The 21,741-nt window shown below is 38.0% G+C and overlaps 1 protein-coding gene across 1 annotated transcript in view; it reads left to right on the forward strand.

Moving 5' to 3' along the window:
* Positions 1-16,648: 16,648 nt before the first annotated feature.
* FHIP1A (FHF complex subunit HOOK interacting protein 1A) overlaps positions 16,649-21,741 on the forward strand; it is a gene marked incomplete at both ends in the record, with an annotated part of 34,605 nt that continues 29,512 nt past the window's right edge. The window contains 2 exons of the mRNA XM_079534360.1: positions 16,649-16,750; positions 17,670-18,296. Coding sequence (XP_079390486.1) covers positions 16,649-16,750; positions 17,670-18,296 — 729 coding nt within the window. The remainder of the gene's footprint in view (positions 16,751-17,669; positions 18,297-21,741) is intronic.

Consider the following 21,741-nt stretch of genomic DNA (forward strand, 5'->3'; position numbering starts at 1 on the left):
ATATTTCAATTACATATAGTAATGGATGCTTCTTGTGTGCACTTCCTATAATTTTTCTTTTCTTTTTTAGCTTACATCTCTGTTGTGATAAGACGTTGCTCATAATGCATCCATCTCTATCTGGGTTTCAAGGCCTTGCACACTTTTATTAAACTGAAAATGAAAGGCAAAATGAAATGGCTATGGAGATTTTAGAACATAATTTCTGCTAAATAATTCCCCGAAGAAGTTAAGCAGTTACTTCAAGTGAAAAATTAACAAGTTACAGTGCTTTGCATTTTAATAATGCCTAAGAAGGTGAATCTGTGCCTTTTTTTTTTTTCCTGTTCTCTCATGTTTTTCCTACTTAAAAATTAAGGGAATAAATGGCGTAAGGTTACTTAATACATTTGTTATTGTTCAGTTGTTATTGCATGACACTTACATCTGAAACTGTCATTTTTATGTACAAGCTGTGGATTCTTTGTATATAATGCTTGTAGGATTTGAACACGAAATTAGAAACACCTGTTCAGTAAATCTGCTTCCATATTATTAATTCATGTGTGCAGGAGCTTGACTCTGAACAGCAAAATGTATTGGGTTCTCTGTGTACTATGATGCATGAGTATGGGTGTTGGCGGTAGGTTATTGCTGCTTGTTGGTAGGTTGTTTTTTTTTTTGTTTTTTTTTGTTTTTTAAACACTATTGTGCAGTATAGAATATGTTGATGAAAGGTTTGGTCAATACAAATCAGAGCAATTGATCTTTTGTTTACCACCTATAGTTTTTCTTGAATTCTCTTTAGAATAAGTAGGATAAAAGCCATTCCTTTGTTTTCCTTGGATTCCGCTGTTTCCATCTCCTGCCTGTTAATGCTTTTCTGATGAACTTTCCTGCTGTTCTGCAGGAAAGATACCCAGTGGAATTAGGTGGAAAAAATCTGAGATTACTTCTGGCTGGACTAGTCCTTTAAGCACCTCTTTTAATTTTACCCATCTCTATTTTCCTATTTTATTTCTATAATTCACATCGTCCATTGAGCAAGATGGCAGGTTATCTGCAGCGCATTAGCTGACACCAAATGACTGCACAAATAAAAGCATTATTCTAGATGTGCAGGAATTATTGTAAGAAAAGTGTCCTGATCATTTTTGTAGCTAGTTTTGAAAGAGTGGGAGGAATGCGTAGGCACAAGTAAAGCATGACTCAGCTATGTGCAGGGAATGTCTGCAGCGGTAAGGCTGCTTAGTGAGTCAGGGCAGGATGTCTGGCACTTAGAGAACATGCCAGAGACACCTCACTGTGGGGGGGCGGGGTGGAAGGGAAGAGGACATAGTTCATTGCTCTGGGGTGTTGTTGCGCTGCACGAAGTGGGAAAATGCTTTCTTCCTTTTAAATACTCGGCCTTGAGCTGAAACTGCAGGTTTTGCTCTACCTCTTCAACTTCTCTGCGGTGTTTAAAAGCAGCTGGCAGTGCAACAGCGTGGCTTAACTTAGCTGATGGTTAAGTCTATAAAGGGTTGCTTTTGTTCTCGGCTGTTGGTGGAGGAGAGTATAACAAAGGAGGAGTTTTTCTTGGGAAATGAAAAAAGAAACAGCTGTCACTTCCCAGTGTAACTGCAGATTCTTTGCATTGGTTGTTTCATGTGGACTTTGGTTATTCATCTGATCTCTTAGGATGTTCTTGTAAGTAACATTTAGGTGCTGCAACACCTAGAAAGCAAATGAGATTCTCTGTATCAGATCTTAGCTCTTGTCCAAAGCAATTCTTCAGCGAAGTGTTCTGCATAAGTGAAGTTTTGGTGCTGCCACTTGAAATTAAGCAGTTAGAGGGCTGAGACATGGAAAAGATTGGAAAACTCTTGAGTTTTGTTTTTTCATTCTGTCCTTTGACTCTCTCTTCACCCCAATGCATAAAGTCTTTGAAGCTCCCCACGTTCAAGGACCATTTCAGTCTTCTTGAGTTTTGCAGTGGGTGAGAGCAAGTCTCTAATGAGGCGAATGTATGAGAAAGTAACATAATGCACTGCAGGATTCTTGAATGTGCTAGAAGTGAAAACACTGATGTAATATGCTCTGTTTTTACAGTCAGTGTTAACAAAGTGCCACTGAGGTAGTAACTGCAGCACTGGAAATTAGATGTGCTACTATTACCTTTAATGCCAATTGTGTCTTTGTGAGTTAGGCTACTTGCTGCTTGTTAACCTTATTACGTGAAACTTCTTTAGAGCTGCCACTCAATTTCTATGCTTTCTTTACAGCAAGTTTTAAATTTAATTGAGCCAGAGAGAGAGTGTCATTTTACCTTTTTGTTCTTTTTCTCAGGGTACTTTCTATGCTCTCCAAATATGGTGCACACATGGGCATGTACAACTGTAGTAGAGGATGACTCAGTAATACACTGCAGGCCTAAATTTGCTTTACTGAATAGTTTACAAAAAAGAATTTTTAGTTGCCCAGCTTAATGGGGATGTGCTTGACAGGTCTGTTTGCAATCTGGATGCAAAATTCTTCATAGTGAATTAAATGTGATTGTGTATGCAGAGGGAAGAAAAATAATCCTGTTTGGAGTTGTCTTTTATATATACAAGTTTTTTTCTTTCAAATCTTCTTTTAAAGATAAGTAATATCAAGATTTCATGCTTTGCTTTTTTTTTCTGAACCTGTAACTGTGTACAGATTTAGGGATTTCATGCAGTTGTTTTATTTGGTCACCTGAAAAAGCCTATAAGAAATCTTGCTAATTTTGCAGTTTGTTTCATGTTTGGTCACAATTTGTGCAGTGCAGACTTTGTGTGTAATATGTGTTGAACATAAAAATGTAGAGTCAATTCACAATTATATATATTCAGATGATCTGGGCTGTGGAATATTTGTACTGTAGAACCAAAAATAACTTAGGTATGCTAGAGGGGGTGTGGCGTGGCTCAGCACTGCAGAAAATCCTGCTTTAATGTTTCCAGAGTCAGTTTGTGTCTGGTAATAGTACAAACAGTTCTACATGAAACAGAGCCAAAATGAACAACCAGTTGCTGTCTCTGTGTGCAGCCACCTTGTACGTGTGTTCCTGGAAGAGGAAGCAACTGGGAGGTTCCGTGCTGCGATGGCTGCTGTGCCTGAAGTTAGCTCAACTTCACCCATTGTCACTGGTAGCCCTCATTCTGCTGAACCTGCTCGAACAGCTGGTGTGCTGTAAAGCTACTTGATCACACTTGCTTAAATTATTTGAAATAAGAAAAGCAGACTCTTGCTATTAAGCAGTAGTCTCGCTGGAGAGCAGCGTAGCCCAAACACTGCAATATTTCAAGGAGCTGATTTCTCAAGGTTAATTTCTACATGACTCTCTGTTACAGTAATCTACAGTTTTGAGGTTGGCTATGGTTATTGCCAGTACTATAAAAATGTCGTGTAAGAAGGGCTTACTCAGTGCCACTTCCATGCAAGTGAGTAATAACACAAGCATGAGGGTGGAGAAGGGTGTATGCCAGATTTTTTTTCCATTAAAAAAAAAAAAAAATAGTAGAAGAAATTATTCAGAGCTTTCTCTTGCATTGAAATTCTTTAAGTGGAGCCTGTGAAGAATTAAAAAGAACTGGAGAACAGGAACTGGTTAGAGCAGGGCTGGGTTAGGTTTGTACTTAGGTCTTCCTTTTGAGTTCCAAGATGGATGTGTGAATACACAACTTGTGCCCAACAGAAAAAGGGCTCACAGCAGCCAGAAGTGAGGGAGAAATCCACCTGGTCATAACAGCTGTTCGACCCAATCTGTCCCTTCTTTTACCTGTCCTGTCTCTGAGTCTGCTGTTGGATGCGATTAGGGAAAATATTGAGAGTGCGGAAGTTCCTGTAACTTAGGTTAGGGATAGCAACTGGCACAAACCACTCTGATCCCTGCCATCGTTGCCACCTGGAGTACATGGCAGGCTGTCACCCAGAATATTGCTCTTCTCTTATAATGGTAAATATATTGACTGTTGAAGGCTATGGATTTCTGTGTGAGTGTCATAGTTACTGATGCTTAATATTTCAAGTGCGCCACCTCTTGTAATCCCACAACATAGAACACTGATTTGGGAATGGAGAATGCATGTTAAATTAATTGAATGGTTATTAAAAAAATATAATGCAGGAAGCAATGCATTTTGTTCTGGCCAGAGCACATCTCTTAAGTGGGATTATGTTTTGCCCCACTTGGTAGGGGAAAGAGGGTGTGGGCATGCTTTTTAATGAAGCTTTTCAGAATGTGTCATTCTGCTACAGGCTGTAGCCTCCTTGCTTCTCTGTATTTTGTTCTGTACTTATGCTGTTGCTGTTTTCCTGGCCACAGATATAGCTGTGTAACATTTGGTTTTTCAGCACCTACTCTACTGTTAATGAATGTGATCATTTACACAGTGTCGCTGTAGTATTGGCACGCTAAATAATTTAGTGAGCTGTGGCAGGTAGATAGCTCTGTAGTGTCTATGTTACTATGGCAATATATTTGCTTAATGTAAATATTAGTCATTCTGACCATATGAATCTCAGCTTCTGACATTATTAGCTGTATTTGGGAGGTAGGAATCTGTGTATCTGGAAGAAAGGTTGTTCTGGAAATAGTAATAGTTTTAAAGATTATTTGTTCATAATTCCTTCTGCTCTCTGACTGAACTACATCATCTATTGACTGTAATGAGCAGAGCAGAACATTTCTCCTATTTCTTTATAATAGAGCTGTATTGCAACCACGATCAAGAAATATTTAACTGTATTCTGATTCCCTAAAAATTCAGCTAACTGAAATGAACAGAAATAGGATCATGAGGTCCATTAACTTTGTTTTTGGTCACAGAGTCACAGTGGTTCTAGAAGCACAAGACCTTAAAATCAGACCTGGAAGGAAAATTCCCTCAGGTACTGCATCTAGTGCTGTGGCTTGAAAACAAAGCTAGGTATGAAGGGCTCTTCTGTTACCTTTACAGATAACGTCAGATGTAGAATTATTCAATAAATCTCTCATTTGGTAGAAAATTTACATAAGCAATGTGTTAATGAAGTTTACATTTCTTAATTTCTTAATGCGCATGCGTTTTTTTGTCCCATTTTGTGGATGATTTCCAGGGAAATATAACTACTTTCTGCAGAGTCTTGTCCTGAAAGCCAATTCATTCCTGATTCTATGAATTACTCTGTAATGAACTGCCAGCACTTTTAAGTCAATAAGTAAGAGTGATTTAAAAATATATTTATATCTTTCTGCTAATGTTCTTTTTTTATCTTTTGTGTTTTATACTGCACAATACAGGCACGCAGTTTGTTACTTGGCAATCTATATAAGACTTCCACCACTTCAAACCACAGATAATAAATGATACTGAATATAAGCCTGTAATAGTCATAATATTATTTGTACTGTTTTAGAAGCTTATTTGATCAGTGTTGAAAGGAAGAGTTGGCTTGAGTGCACCCACCCCTTGTTTAGAATTTTGTGCATGTATATATGTAAATAAATTTATATGTATTTGTATATGTGTATATATATACACACAGATATATGCTTTAGATGCTCTGCTGTTTATAGGTGCAGGAAAATACTGAAGCATTTAGATTCAGTATACTTACTAAGTATTACACAGTCAAAAGAGTAATTGGAGTGGCTTCTCTGATTATTCTTTTAGTAAACAAACCGTAGTCATAAAATGGCTTGGGAAAAGCCACATCTTCTGTAATGTGTTGAAAGAAAAGGACTGCAGAGCTGTTTTCTCCCTTGTGGGAAAATAACTGTGTAGAGAGGGAAGAAATCTTGTGGGATTACTCCGACAGGATTTTTCATTAGAGAAAGAAGCTTCTGCATTTCTGAAGGTTCTGCATTTCGATGGACAAAGGAAAGGCAGCTGATGTCATCTGCCTGGACTTGCGGAAGGCCTTTGACATGGTCCTGCACCACATGCTTATCTCTAAATTGGAGAGAGATGGATTTGAAGGCTAGACTATTAGGTGGATAAAGAATTGATTGGATGGTTGTAGCCAGAGGTTTGTTATCAACAAGTCTGTGTCCAGCTGGAGGCCAATCAAAAGTGGTGTTGCCAAGAGGTCCATCTTGGGACTAATTCTCGTCAACGTCTTTATCAGTGACTTAAGTCTTTTAGGTCCCATGCAACCGAAGCCGTTCTGTTATTTATTTTGTGATTTCCAAAGAGATTATTATCTGTTCTTGAGCCAGGTTGTTGGAAATGATCCTTTGGGCACCCAGCACTCTTTTCCGAGCACCTCTGCTGATGCTGGGCTTCAGGACCTACACATACTGCCAGGAGCTGGAAGAGGCTGGTGGAGCTCCCCTGGCTTGGCTGTTCTGTAGCACTATAGCTGTGCTGATTTGTTGCAAAGAAGCATTCCTGTGGATGGGGAAAAGAGCCAGTGCTGAAGTGGCCTGTTCTCATCTTTTGAGCTTGGCTGTACCAAGGACTTGAATACACATCAGTTTTTACTTGTGGATTCCTATCAGCAGAGATGCAGAGGAATGCTTTATGTCATGCCATATTCCTAATCTCGTAATTCTGAGCTACGCTGCATTTCTTTGCTTGTATTGTTGAAATATGGTATGCTTGTACTTTAAAGCAAGGCTGAGGAAAGTGAAATGGTTGGTATTAGAAGCTGAATGTTTAAAGCAGCTGAAAAATTGAAAGGAACAAAAGCATGTTCCGAAAAGCAGTTGCATTTAAGACTTTACGTATGATTTGCTGAGCTAATTTCTTTTATTGTCATTCTAAGTGCCTTTTCACTTTTCTCTAGAGAAGTAAAAATTCTGGTAGTTCTTCCGTGCCTTTTGTGAGCATAATGAATATTTGCTTTTACATATTACCTTACAAATAAGAAGTGGAACTGTTTCATCTGCAGTGTTCTTATTCCTTTCTTATCTTTCTTTTTTTTACGTTTCACTTTGAAAAGATACTGATGGCTTCTTGTGTGAAGAATGTCGGTCACGTTCTTGGTTTAGGATGAGGAGCCCCCAGAGGACCTGTGCTTCTTAACCGTGTCCTTTTGAACTGGCAGTAGTGAGTCCTGGTGCTTTTACTGTTGGCCTGTGGATAGCTGGCAGTTAATTATCCCATCTGTCCTTCTTTCTATTGCTGTCACAGGACAGACTCATTGTGGAAGTTAATATGGAAGGAATGTTATGGCCCTTGTGATCTTACGTTGTCTTTCAGTATGATAGCTGTCCATTTAAGCGCTCAAGATACAGCATAAAAAATATACAGGATAGTGTAAGGCCTAAAGTATACTTTTGGTATCCTTTTCAGTAAATGGTGAGTGTTTCATGGTAGAAAACATACATATGACGGAATACCGTGAAAAAGATAATTTAAAAATAAACCTACAGCCTCCAAATTTCTGCTGTTAATTTTGCCAGTACCCCACTGCTTTTTTTTTTGCTGGGGATTAGAGAGCATAAGCCAAGTGTCATACAATACATTGTAGGTACAAAAATACTTGTCACTTAATCCTCATTGTTACTGCAGGAAAATGGACAGATGGTACTGAAATCATAGTAACAAGTAATGTTTACCTGCCAGCTGCATGGTTAGAACATGTCTTTGGGCTTTTGGAATAGTAAGGAGAATGACACAGAAGGGTTGTGCTTCTAACAGCATTAGCTCTACAGGTGTATATTTCCAGGTGCAGAAAACTTCAGAGCTACAGTACTGTTTTAGAGTATAGTTCTAATAGGCTGCTTGGTTATTTCAGTTCAATGGCATTCAATGGTATAATTATCTTTTCTAGACATTAATAAGTAGGTTTAATATTCAAACCATGGTATTAGAGATAAGTGTGCCAATGAACCTTATCAGTGGAGCAAAATGTAAATTTTAACATGTTTATCTCATTAGTCTTTAATAAGACTGTGCTTTGCAAATCATTGCTGCATCATCTACTGATTATATCCTCTAATCTCCAAAGCAAAATGGCACTCAAATAATAGCCATACATTGCTTGAAATCCTCCCATCCATTTTCTGGGATACTTAATGTATTTTTTTCCCTTCATTTAGAGGGCTTTGTGTCATCTTTTCTGTGCGATGCCAAAATACAGAAATAAAGGTAAGATGAGAATTCATTACTTGTAGACCTTGAGCTTAGAAACTTTTCCCAAACAGGGGTTTCCCAAAGCTCTGGTTTTTAGACCAGAGTTCTGAATATGATTTTGTGTGCTGGGTAAGGACTCAGAGAGCTCTCTGCGTAGTTGGAGCTGCCAGACTGTCAACTGAGTAACAGTGACTTGTTAAGTTAACAATAATTGAAGCCTACCCAAAGTCTGTTTCTCCTATGATACAGGAGAATCTGAGCTGAATGATTTGCCTTAGGCTCACATTGAACTCTTGCATGTAGGCTGGTTCTTCTGTGGCCTTTTGCATCAATTTTTTTGGACAGTTGTGTCTCCAGTATGCTACTCGGAGCAAGTAAGAGGAAATTTAAGAGAGATGTGAGAATTCTTCTGGCAAGTCCACTTAATATTTTCTCATCAAAGTGCTCATGCAAAATTGTCAGATTCCAGTGGAGTTTGTCAAGCCCATCTTGAAACTTTCAAGGCTTGAGGGTTTCCCAGGAGATGCAAGGTTTGGTAACTGTGGCAGCACGCTTCACATTTAATTCTGTGAAGTCTTTGTTTTGAAAGTTTTATTCTAATCTTCTCAGGTTGGTTTCTTTAATGATTATACCAGTTTGTAGAAAAATATTAGAATTATGCTTCATATTTCTCTGAAATGCTCCATTGTGATTGGATCTGTTGTTTAAATGGTTGCTGGAAGTGCAAGATTTATTTCTTTCTTTACCACCTTGTGTGAAATTGGTGCTTAAAAACCCATTGTAGTACTCTGAGGGATGTGAGATGGGACAACTGGTGTGGTGCTGGGTTTTAACTGGAGTAGCTACAGCCCTCGGGGGTCCACAAAATCAATTTGCTGCTTCTGGTAGTAGGTTTACAATGCTAGCAGTCGTACATCATAGTACCGTGTTGTATTTTTTTTTGCATTCATCTTCTTGATGGTTGCATTGGCAGACAGGTACATTGTTACAGGGAGAACTCAATTTTTCCCATTAGGAAAAATGAATCTTGGCTCCCAGTGCTGCTGAGTTACAGGTTGTGGTGGCATTGTAGCAACTCCACCTATAATTGTTGAGTCCACCTGTTGTGAATTTTCAAGTGTTGGCAACTGTGGTACTCGTTCTTTCCAGTTAGCTTGATTGCTGTGGCATGTGTAATTAATTGCAGGTGGATGTACTTTTAGTACCTGCACTTGTGAAGAGAGTTTTCTACCATCTTTCATTAATTTGTCATTAGACATATATAGTTGGCTCAGTGCTGACTCAGAAGTAACACAGTTTAATTTTAGTTAATTTTTCAGACTGGGCACTTGATTGTATGCAGATTGTCCTTTGAAGTCATTGCAGCGACTTGGACATTGCCTCCTCGGACAGTCAGCGACTCTCTAGTACTGGAGGTTAATGTTATTCGGAGTGCAATATGTTTGAGAGCAGCAGAGGTACCCAAGTGCTGGCTAGTGGAGAGATGTTCAGAAACAGTTCTGAAGTGCGTCGTCACTGGAGTGCCCATGGCGTGAGTTATGATGCAAGTAATGTGGTGTCTGGGGAGAGAGGGATTTGAAGATAAAACAGTAAGATGTGGAAAAAACAGAGAGCAGAGATGGCGGTGGCTGTTGTAATGGCTGTGCACTTAGTTTCAGCAGAGGTAAGTGGTAAATGATGATAGTTTTCCATATACTACTACTGTCCATAGTTGATGTATCAAATGAAAAAAAAAGATTTGACGTGCTTTCTAGTTCTTAAAGCCTATTTACTCTTGGAAATCAGAGAGTAGAAAAAGATTGTAATCTAATTTCAAGAAGTGTGTGCTCAGGAATAAAGCTGGAGTCATACTTTGGAAGATGTTGTGGTTATGGTTGACTAACATTGAAGGCATGTGCGTACCGACCAACTGTTGTGTACCTTTTCTCACTGTTTCTGCCTTCAACTTGTACTTGGAGCTCTGAGGATTGTTATGTCATATGTAACTTTGCCTCAGGCGACTTCAGAGAACATGCAGACTGCAGTTTTTCAGGAAAATGAGAAAGATGCGTTGAAAAAATTGGGCCAAGGGGAAGTGAGATGGGAAAGGCACTAGATCTCAGGTATAGAAGATAAGAGTACTACTCAACTACTTATAAAAACAAGAACTGAAGAAGTGTTGGTGTGACTGTAACTTCTACAGCTCCAAAAGCCTCAGAAGGACGGATGGCAGCAGGAGAGAAAATCAGCAGCGTTCCTGGAGATGTGCTCAGACGTTTCCCACTTTCGGAGGCGTGCCCACAGGGATACAAACAGTGTATCGCAGGTGGGACTTATGCTTTCCCACGCCTGTAGTTGTGTTCTTAGGTGTTACAAAATCAGATGGGAGAGGTTGTGGTTCGACTTCATTATCTGTCCAGTGAAGCATTCCTGCTGGAGCTGGCATCCGGCTGTTTTCATTACTCAGCTATCGGTTTTGAGCATTTCAAGTGTTAGAAAGTTTAAATAGTAAATGAATTCTATTTTCCATGATTTATGATGTTAACTCCACCTTTTGGTAGATGCCATCTCCTTGCAAAATCTGCAAGGCTCTTTGTTTTTTCAGAGCACTCTCTTTTTCAGATGTGTCGTCCTCATTTGCAATTCAGAAAGGGCTATTACTTACCCTCTTTTGTGCTCTAGGGTGTGGAGGTTGCTAATTTATCTTCATTCCTCACTGGACCAGAAAGATGTCTGTAATTCTGTTCACATTTATACAAAGATTCAAAGGTGAGACTGAAAAATTATACCAAATTGTCATGACAGTGTTAGATTTCTGTAATTCTTTAGTTGTTCCTTCACTTAATTGATTTTATCTTAAAGCTAGAAATATGCTGGAGACAAGTACTGTAGAGAAGTGCCATAGCGACAGTTCTTTTTTTGCCAGTGCTATCATATGGCTTTCTCATTATTCTGACAGAGATGGACACAAGAATGGAAGATGCTGGAATTGCTTTCAGTTTCCGGATAGGTTGTAACATACTCTCATAACAGAGTGGACTAATGCTATGAAATCAGAGATGAAGGATTAATTTTTACTCTGCATAATGGACATCTTAACGCTGTTTACACTTAAACAAATACTTTTACTCCTGGGAAAGCTTGAGAAACAAGAAAAACACCTGCCACCTGCATAACATACAATGAAACTGAGCAGAAATGGAAATGTAAATTCAATAACAGGATTTTTCTTTGATGTGAATTTTTATGCTCTAATAAGAATGCCAACAATCTTCTTTGGATTTTGCTATTCAACAGCACATGCGTTAAAAGCAGAAAATTCCAAGTATGTAGAGAAAGCCAAAATCTGCCCAAATCCACTCAGCTTGCAGATTTGTACTGGAATTTTTAAATAAGTGCACTGCTGCAGGAGCAGAGGAAGGTTTTTTGTGAAGCTGTGCTTGGAGATAGGGGAAGTGTTACTTTATGGAAATTTTTGACTTTGCAGTAGGAATTTATGTGACATGAAACTTCAACTTTCCGTGTATTCTCTGAGCTGGAGTAGAAGGTGAGAGGGAAAACAGCATTTCTGTGTGATTTCCTATGAGACCAAATACCTGGGGTTTCAGTATTAGGTAGCTGGTGAATTAGGATTTCCTAAGAAGCACTTGTTCTGCCTTTGCTTTTCTTTCTCTTTCTCATCCTTGTTCTTCAGTGAACAGTGTGCCATAGTGATTTGTGCATCTCATCTTAAGCAATAACGTTTATTCAGTTGTTATCCCCAAATTAGGCAATTGATAGTCATAAAAAGGAAATGAAAAAGGGTTTGCAATTGCTTTCCTCTTTGCCAAGCATGGAATGTAATTTAGGACAAAGAGAGTTCACTAGCTTCTGGAGCTTTCTCCAAGCTAAATTGCAAATGCCTGATACAAACAATGGGTGGTTACACGATGGTCTGTTCTTTCCGTTTTTCCTTTTATTTTTCTAAAAGAAAAAAGTGTAAATCCACTGGATATAATATTTTATTACAACTGTCTACCTAATGTCAGGTGATGCATAGTACATAATATGAGGTATGGAAATGGCCTTTCAGGTTTTAGTAGCTTATAAAGCGTAGTTGGCTTGCTGGTTAATTTGTGACAGGCATGTGCCATCCTACAACGTACTGAAGCAGTTGTCCTGAAGCTGTGCAGCGATGTGCTTTTGGCCACCCCTTCATCCATTAGTTCATCCTGGCACTAGCAGGTTATCGCTTCAGAGCGTAGGAAAAAATTTTGACTTGGCTGGTAGTCATCTTGAGTGGAAATTCTCTCTGAAATGAGTACTTTCAGGTAATCATGTGCAGAAAGACAAATGAGGATTTTAAGTCATCTAGTCAATTATTATAGTCCGTGTACTATAATGAATATACTGAGAGAGTGGGAGGTTTTTACTGTGTAATAGCTAGCTGCCTAAATTTATACACAGTTGTAAAAATATTTTTTCCTAGGAAAAAAACAACTTACTATTGCAAATGAATTCCTGAGAGGAGAGAGAAATGTGCTTTGAGAGTAAGTAGTATGTTAACAACCGTGCAATATTCATTCCATGCCTAGCAGTTTAGATTTAAGGGCGTCTTATATCCTATTCCTGGGCTTTTCATTTGAGAGAGGCAGGTAAAGAGAAGAAGTAACACGTGCAAGTGCATGAGAGAGGGGAATTCCATGTGCAAAGTGGAAGTTCTTCTCAGTGAAATCTTGATAACAATCCTGTGGGGAAGCTGACTGGCTTGTTGATTTATTGATCAAGTAATCAGGGTGACCTTTTAGTGGTGGTCAGATGTTAACTCTTGTGCTTGGGCTATATTTAGAATCTGTTGAATTGTGAGATTTTGGAAGGAAAACAGTGTTTGTGACTTCTTTATCATGAAGTAGAGATACGCAGAAGGTTACAGCAAATATCTGCATTTGATGGTGGATGAGTGCTGAAAGCGTGCGCATCATCTTTAACGTCCCTTTCTATACTTGGGAACATCAGTCTTGGACGGCTTACGCTTATTATACAGACTAGTTTGACATGTTATGCAAATCACTAGAAATACTGTTTACATAGTGCTAAAAGAAACTAAATGGTCATTATGAGCATTTCAACTCAGGCCATTCTATGATTTTATGATTCTGTAACTTGACAAGGGATTCTCTGCTGGGCTGTTCTTACAGTGTACTTTTCAATAAAATAAGTACTTCTGTTGTTTGGGGAGTTGAGCCCTATAATCAGCTGCGGAAAGAGGGTTGAAGATTTACAGACTTGTGAAGGAAAATTGAAATTGGCTGTCCACTGCCCGTCCAGTGGCTGGGTTTCAGTCTCATCATTAATCTAAAACTACTCAGTTCAACTCTGAACTGATAAAAAATGATTAAAATAAACCGTTATTTTTGTTTTTAGTGATGCCCGAATTCATACCAATCTCTTCTTCTATGTTTGGCATTTGATAATTTTTTTTTTTTTTCATTTTCCCTAATTTTTATGCAGTATTATCAGGCCGTTTGTCCTCCCCTCCTTAATCAGAGTTAGCTTTAGTTTGCAAGGAATAATTCAACATTGCCATTACTGCAGCAGTTTGGCCTTGCAAAATAATCAGGAAAACCTGCTAATCTAGTGGAAAATAAATCTGCTTACAGTGAATACAATGAATATATTATTTGTAGTACTGCTAAAACAAGAGCATAGGAACTGTAGGTAGATGTGTATCTTGAAATACACTATCTCTTCCAAATAAGTTTCCTTTTTCAAGCATGTACCCTGCTTTCAGGATTTACTTTGTTGCCACTTAAGTTGATACAGTTGTGTATACTTTTTGGAACAGTGCTTCAGACTCTTAAGTCTGAAGCTCACACAATCTATTACTGTTTTGTAGGCTACAAAGTCCTGACATTTTAAGATGGTTTCCAGGTTGGAAATATTTGCTTCCTTGAGGGAATTGATTTGATTTTAAAGAATTTAGTGATGTTGCAGTCTTGTTTGTTGCTGTCTAGTTAATTTTAAAATTAAGGTGATTAAAGGCTGTAGTCTTTGCCACTGCGAAGGGAAGATCTGCGCTTTCTAAGTTTCTATTCTGATAGCTGGGCTAGGTGCAAGTGAACCTAATGTTTGCTAGAGACAAGTTGTTTTGTTTTCAGCTAATAATATAAACTGGGTAGTTATGCTCTTTGTTCCAACCTTCAGTCATTTTTATCAGCATTAATGAAGAAAGCCTCCCTTATTGCTCTTTGCTAGCTTAAATAGTTGGCCAGAAGTTTGTGATTTGACTTTCTGTATCATTTTTTGATGACTATTTCCCATGTGATATCTAGATGTGTAATACCACATTCTTTTATTTAAATAAACTCTTACACAGCATGCAGACTCTACCTTGAAACAACCTCTAAGTTGAAAAGTCAAACAACTCAAAACTAGTAAATTCCAGAAACAAGCTTGTCTCTGCATTGTTAATTAAGTTCTCTCGCTGCACCTTATGATACCATCTTTAATTACATGATCACATTAGTTTTTCCAAAGCTGCTTCCTTCATTTCATGCACAGGACAGATCTGCTCAAGGGGTGAATTGGGGTTGTACAGCAAAGGGCACTTCTGCCTGCAGGGGTCTGCTCAGCTGCTATGGAAATGGGAAGATTTCTGCTTAGAGGAGAGGGCTGATGAAGGGTAAACTGATCTGCAGCGGACAGGTGATGTAAATAATGGGAATTAAACATTCCTTTGGATTGTTAGATATTATATTAGGCAAACTACTTGGAGCAGGCTTTTTCTGGTGCTCCTAGGAGATGTCACCAGAAAGTATGTATGTGTTGAACACACAGTATTGTTTTGCAAGCAGTGTTACTCAGAGAGATAAATGATCCCCAGATTTATGCTGTGCCCTTCATGCAAGGAATTGTTTTTTCTTCAGAAGGGGTAAACTCTATCATGTTAATTGTATTGGATGGGTGGGAGTGTTTAGGAAATATGTCATATGCATCTTGCATGCAAGGGCTGGGGGTTAGAGGGAAGTTCCTAGTATGCAATTGAATCTTGAACATGTGAATATACAGAGAAACAAGATGACATTTCATTAGAAACTTCTGTTTTTTTTTTTGTTGTTTTTTTTTTTTTGTTTCTTTTGGTTTTTTTTGTTTTTGTTTCAGAACTACTAATATTGTAGCCTGGAGTTTTTTGGGCTATTTTAAACACTGCAAAATTTGCTGTTGCTTTTGTGGCAGTCTCTCTGTTTTGCTGTTTTGAGAAGATATGCTCTACAGAGCATACCTGCAAAGAGCAGAGGTGTCTGCTGCAGGGTGAAGATAACTATCTTGTAGGATACATGCATAGGAATATCTACTATATAAGCAAAGAATTGCTTTACAAAGTGTGGCATCGTATGTTACAGAAAACCCCATGATGTATTTAACTAAGCCAGAGAATATCCAGGTCTTCTGAGATCTAATGGAGAGGGAGGAAAGCAGAAAGTTTCAAAATGCACTCTAATAAAAACAATTTCTCTATAATATACATAAGCTGTAGGAACATGTTCTGCACTTATTGTCTTCCTAAACTCTGGAGGTTTTTTTTTTTTTTTTTTTTGCTCTTACATCAAATTAAATTCGTCACCTAGTTGGTTTGCAAAGAAGAAAAGGGTATGAGTATAAAGCTGATGGAAGGACAAAAAAAAAGTGGAAACTGCAACTAGAGCAGAAATTGGCTCTTGAAGTAATAATATGTTCTCTTAAGCCTCATAAATATCTGGAAGATATCAGTCTTCATTTCATTTTAAATTTCTCTTGCAGATTTGAAACTGCTTTGATACTCAGATAGCTAGGATATTAAATAATGGATGAAAAGAAAGTGCCGATGTTTGGTCTTATTCTGATATTCCTTTAAAAATGACGTCTCAATTTATTTGATCTTGAATATGTGAAGGGTTTTTTATGTCCTTTTTTCTTATTATTGTTCTGTGGTGTAGATAGAAGTACATGTTTCTATCTGCATATGATATTCAACAGTTATTTCCAACTCTTTATGGTGTGCTCTCTGACAGAAGCATTTAAATATTTGCAGTTGTATCTATTCTTCTGATACTGTTTTTAAAAATGTGGAACTAACTTGTGCTTTTTTACTGAAGTAGTCTATTTAACATTGGTTATTAAGGCACTCTGAACACAGTTGTGCTTACATGACAGAAACATAATAGAAACAAAACTGTATTGCAAACCTACAATGCTTACTGCATGAGCTTGACGTGTATTTGAGTAGCGCCTTTGTTCAAAAGACCTGCTTCAGGATTGAAAACTATTGTATGAGGAAAAATCTAAGGTGGTGGTCACATGTAGCGTGCTTACAAATTTCCATCCTCCAGTTGAATTGAAATGAAAAAGGGTTTTAGTGGTATCTTGAAGTAGATTTTTGTGTGCATGTATGTGTGTGTATATAGATATGTGTATATAGACACTCATAAAATTTATGTGTGAAGATGTGTTTTGTTTCGTGTTTTTTCTTAAACAGAGTCCTGTGGATACCGAAGCTCAAAACGGGATATTGATCTCTTCATGATGCTTGGACACCTTTCACTACCAACAGGATTTTCCAAGGAAATTCAGCATGGCCTAGTGGGTTGACCTTTGGAAACATTATAATGTCCTCTGGAACTAGTATCAGAAAAAATCAGCAGGGTCTGAGCCTGCAGGGGGTTGACCCAGAAACCTGTATGATAGTGTTTACAACACACTGGGCACAGGTAATGCTACTGAGTTTTATTGATTTGAAGTAGGTTGTATTAATGAGAGTTTGCTTTATTCTTACTTCTGGGGTTACCCTGAGTTTCTGAGGAATGCACATCTTTCGTGCAGAACATGATGTTGAACTGACTGCTGCAGAAAGGGGCAGTAGTGTTTCTGAGATAATTCCAGTGTTGAAGAGGTGCTGTTCAAGAGCCATCTTTTGCCACTTAACTGCAGTTAAGCTCTCATGTTGGGGCAGGAGCTGTTGTTCCATTGTGGTTTTGTTGCAGTTATCCTCCACAAAAGGACTAAATGCAGTGGCTTTTTCACTGATAATGAGCTTCATTGATTGCATGCAGAACGGAATATAATGCAGGGGTTTGAATGCTGGAATAATTATTACTCAGTCTTGAAATGTATATTGAATGTTGCAAGAGTTTTGGGGCAGTGGTGACCATTAGATATCACTGAAGATGTGGCAAAGAGGGAATAGCTATGTGGACTTCTTTACTGCTGTGAACCACCTTGCGGCATTGATGTCCTTGAGCTCAGTTACTCAGCATGAAGGGCCCTGTGATTTTTAGTCCTCTCTGACAGAGAAGCTTATTGCAAATATTAAAACTCAATTTCTGAAGTCTTAACCTAGTTTTTTAATGCTTAAGAGAAGTCCAAGTTCTCAGCAGCGAGACAAGTGGCAAATTCAGGTCCTTATAAAAATGGGGAAAGAAAACAACTAAATTTCAGTCTAGGATATCCAAAACATTTATGTGTAGAAGGTTTGACTGACAGAAACTGCAAGTGTAAATACAAAGTATATCATTTTGTTTTAAGTTCTGTGTTACAAATTTTGAGGTCTTTTTTCCCCTTATGTTTATACGTAAGTGAATATTTTTAAATGTATGCTCAAATGATTGATCTGCTTTTGTTTATTTTTAGGTTCTAAAAATCTTAGAGAAACATGATCCTTTGAAAAATACTCAGGCCAAGTATGGTGCAGTTTCACCCGATGAAGCCAGCACTGTTCAGAATTATGTGGAGCACATGCTTTTCTTACTCATTGAGGAGCAAGCAAAGGATGCTTCCATGGGACCCATTCTAGAGTTTGTGGTCTCAGAAAACATAATGGAGAAGCTTTTTCTTTGGAGCCTGCGGCGAGAGTTCACTGATGAGACAAAAATTGAGCAACTCAAAATGTATGAAATGCTGGTAACCCAGTCTCATCAGCCTTTGCTACATCACAAGCCCATCTTGAAGCCTTTGATGATGTTGCTGAGTTCTTGCTCAGGAACAGCTACTCCAACAGTGGAAACAGAGTTAGTTGTCCTCCTGAATCAGCTCTGTTCTATAATAGCCAAGGATCCTTCCATTCTAGAACTGTTTTTCCACACCAGTGAGGACCAAGGAGCTGCCAATTTTCTCATATTTTCCCTCCTGATTCCCTTCATTCATCGAGAAGGAAGAGTAGGCCAACAGGCTCGTGATGCACTGCTCTTCATTATGTCCCTGTCAGCAGAAAACAACGTTGTTGCAAACCACATAGCAGAAAACACTTATTTTTGCCCAGTAAGTTGTTCTTGCTTGATCTTCAGTGTTAAACTAATCATCTTTATTCTTCTTGTCCTGTTCTGTCTTTTCTGATAAAGATGTGTTGTAACGTATTACTTCTTCTATTTCTGCTAACAACTGTTTCACAAACATAGTGCTGTTTAAGCCAGGCCTGACTCCAGATGCAGTCCTGCTGCTTGTTTCCATACCAATGCAGTTCCTTTCCTTTGGGTCCATGCAAATAGGCCCATTTATTTATTTATTTGCAGTCTAACAGTGAGTATCATTGGAAAACTAATAGGAGTAGAGCAGAACTCTTCAGAGAAGGAATCTGATCTAGCTCACCCTAAGAACCCTGTAAAATTTTTGGGAGTGAAGGGATTCTCAGGTTACTGATTCTGGTGGCGAAAATTGTTTACACCAGTTCTGTATACCATACTGTAATACCAGTTGAACAGTCCTGTAAATGGGAGACTTGCTCTTTGTCAAGGATCATGAGGTTCCAATGGCTGTCTTGGCCATAACACCATCATGCTATGTAGTCTATTACAAAACTTGGTAGTAATGTTGCGTTATTAGATCTGGCAAATCAGTTGTACTTCGTGAACAGAATATCTTAGTGATTAAAAAAATAAATTATCTAACAGCTTTGTACTATTGCACCTGCTTCTTCATGCTTGCTCACAAAAAGTGCTTTGAGATCTGCAATGGATGGATTCAAAGCCAAGTATCATTCTGCAGAGAAGATGTTCTTCTGCATTAGTTTTTGGCCTGCCCTTCCACCTCAACATTTGTACAGCGGTTATTCCAGCCACAGGTCCCTATTTACTCTCACATTACTATCTTCCTTGAGAGTTGTGCAGGCTTACAGTCTGGAGGAAGCCTATAAGTTCCAAAATGAAACTTGTAAATGGCTTCCTTTGTCAGTTGTAAATATTGCATCAGGCGTCTTGTGCTGAGAGACTCCATTTGACCCTATTTAATGGATACTGCTAAAAATATGAACTTGGTACTTAGATTGTCCCTGAGACAATCCTGAGATAAAATTATTGGATTCACGCTATAACTTTCATAATTACATCTTCCAATTAATTAAAAAAGAAAAATCCTTTTTACACTGAAGATAAAAGCCAGCTATATTAACCTTCAAACAGCAGGGAGCCATGATTGACAATCATTCTAATTAAGATGGCCTCTTGTCAAAATGTGCTAAAATCGGACTTGTCTGAACTGTAATGAGGCTGGCCTAAGTCTGTAATAAAACTTTAATGCAGTGCTATAGAATTAGCTTGCTGGCACAAAATCTTTTTTGTGTTTGAGTGTGATGGGCTCAAGTGCTGGTTTGTTCTGGTGAACAGCAGTGACGTTGCTGTGTATCGCTGAAATCATAGTAGGTGAGCCCACATCTGCACCACAAAACAGGTAGCACGGTCCTTTGCTGCTATGGATTGCATTTGAGTATGATTGTAGTGAGGATGTCTCAGATTCCTTGGCTAATTGGTTGCTAATACACTGATTTTTCTATACTGCCCCTTACTGTGTAGTGTAAACATGCCTCAGAGGTGAAGTGAGGTAAGGACACTTCACTAAAAAATGTTTTTAACATGGAATGTGCAGACAAAATGTTAGGCAAAGTTATCACAGGTTTTTTTCTGTATCTTTGGTCAAATTGTTTTATGATGTTTTGACCTACAGGTTTCCGAAGTCTGTGATATAAGGTGTTATGTGTTTGTTATTATGATAGGAAAACAGCGTTTACGTAGAATTTTGAGCAGGATAGCATCTCACAGCTTCTCCATAACACTTTGTCTTTGTAAATACACCACAAATTGGTAAAGTAGATATTAAAGCAGAAAGAAGCGTGGCTGCAATGAACTTGAGAAGTTCAGGCTATACAGATACAGAACTACAGGTGTAGGAGGAAAAAGAAATATTAAAGGCAAGATATTGATATAAATGTGTAAATAAGATGGCTGGGTAGCAATTGATGACATATTAACAACACAGCATGTTGTTTATGTAATGTGTCTGAGACAAATCACAGTCAGTCACACAATGTCTTCCATGAACCAAGACAAAGATCCTAGTTGAGGAGATTGTTCGTAAAGCAGAAAGATTCATGACCCAGTGGTGAAAAAGGAGCTATTGGAAAGGTTTGTAAAAGTAGGACTGTAGGACTGCTGTGACAATTCGAAAATAAAATATCTAAAATCTAGAAATTGGAAAGAATGCTGTCTAAAGTAAAACAAACAAACAAAAAAAAAAAACAAAACCCATCCTTACACTCCTGGGATGTGAACTCATTCATTTCTTTCCCTTTATAATGATTTTCATTGATGATTGTCATCTTCTGTTAAAACTCCATGTAGCCTGTATTTGTGTATTATTTAGTATGCCTTCTTATAAAACATGGAGAGTTCTGCTAATAATTTCAAACAGTAGTTGTATTTATACCATATTTTTCTAGGAAAATTTTCAAATGCTTTTTCTCTAAATAGAGGAAGCCATGTTCCTCAGTGCTTTAGAAATGTTATTTCACATAGAGCCATTTGCTACTTCATAACAAAAGTAATCTGTCACTTGTTACTTCAGTAGGTCAGACAAACTAAAGAATTTCTCACCTGGAGACGTGGAGTGATTGTGAGCTTGCTGCTTTAGTTGCAAGTAGTGTAGTTTGTCCAGAGTCAGTATCGTGCTTCAGAACTAAAATTCCATGTCAAGGAGAAACGCATCTGGAATGCTGTTCTGAAAATCAGGTTGCTTTCTGTGAGTGTGTGTTTATGAATAGCAATTGAGTTCTAAGCAGACAGTGGAAAACCAAGTTTGCATTAATTAACTAATAGCAATACAAACGAAACTCAAATTCTCCTTTCAGAATTTCTTCCTTCCTAGAATTTTCTGAAGTCTGGGTTTGTGAGTACAAGTGTGAAGGGCACTACATATATTTTAATAGGTCTGCTGAGATTGTCGTGTCTTCCAGCTTTGAGTTCTTCTACCAACGCTGTAGAAAAAAGCTTTTTGATTCAGAAGAATGTGATTAAACAAGTAAAGCTTGTGCTCAGTGGCTTTAGATTTTTGGTTTCTTAGTATATTTCCTGCAACCTTTTATTGTATTTATTTATATATATATGTAAACACAAACACATAAATACAACATAAGTGTTTTACATATATCTGTTTGTGGAAAAAGTAGTTTTTTTCATGATATTTGCTTAATTATGCCAGAAGAAATCCTTCAATTTACGTGACTTTAGGAATAGATAAGGTTTAGAAGGACTGCTTTTGTCCAACTAAGTGAGTTAGCATATGTAATTGGTTACACTTGCATGTTATCAGGACCTAAATCCCCTTGGTTGTTGAGCTGTACTTTGTCAACGGTTTGCTTTCTAATAGATGAAACGTTTGTGTTTCCTCTGGGCTTTAAGTTTATATCCATGTAGACATCAAGTAGCTGTTTCTCAAA

This window comes from Tetrao urogallus, assembly GCF_951394365.1.
Source record: "Tetrao urogallus genome assembly, chromosome: 4".
Classification (NCBI taxonomy): Eukaryota; Metazoa; Chordata; class Aves; order Galliformes; family Phasianidae; genus Tetrao; species Tetrao urogallus.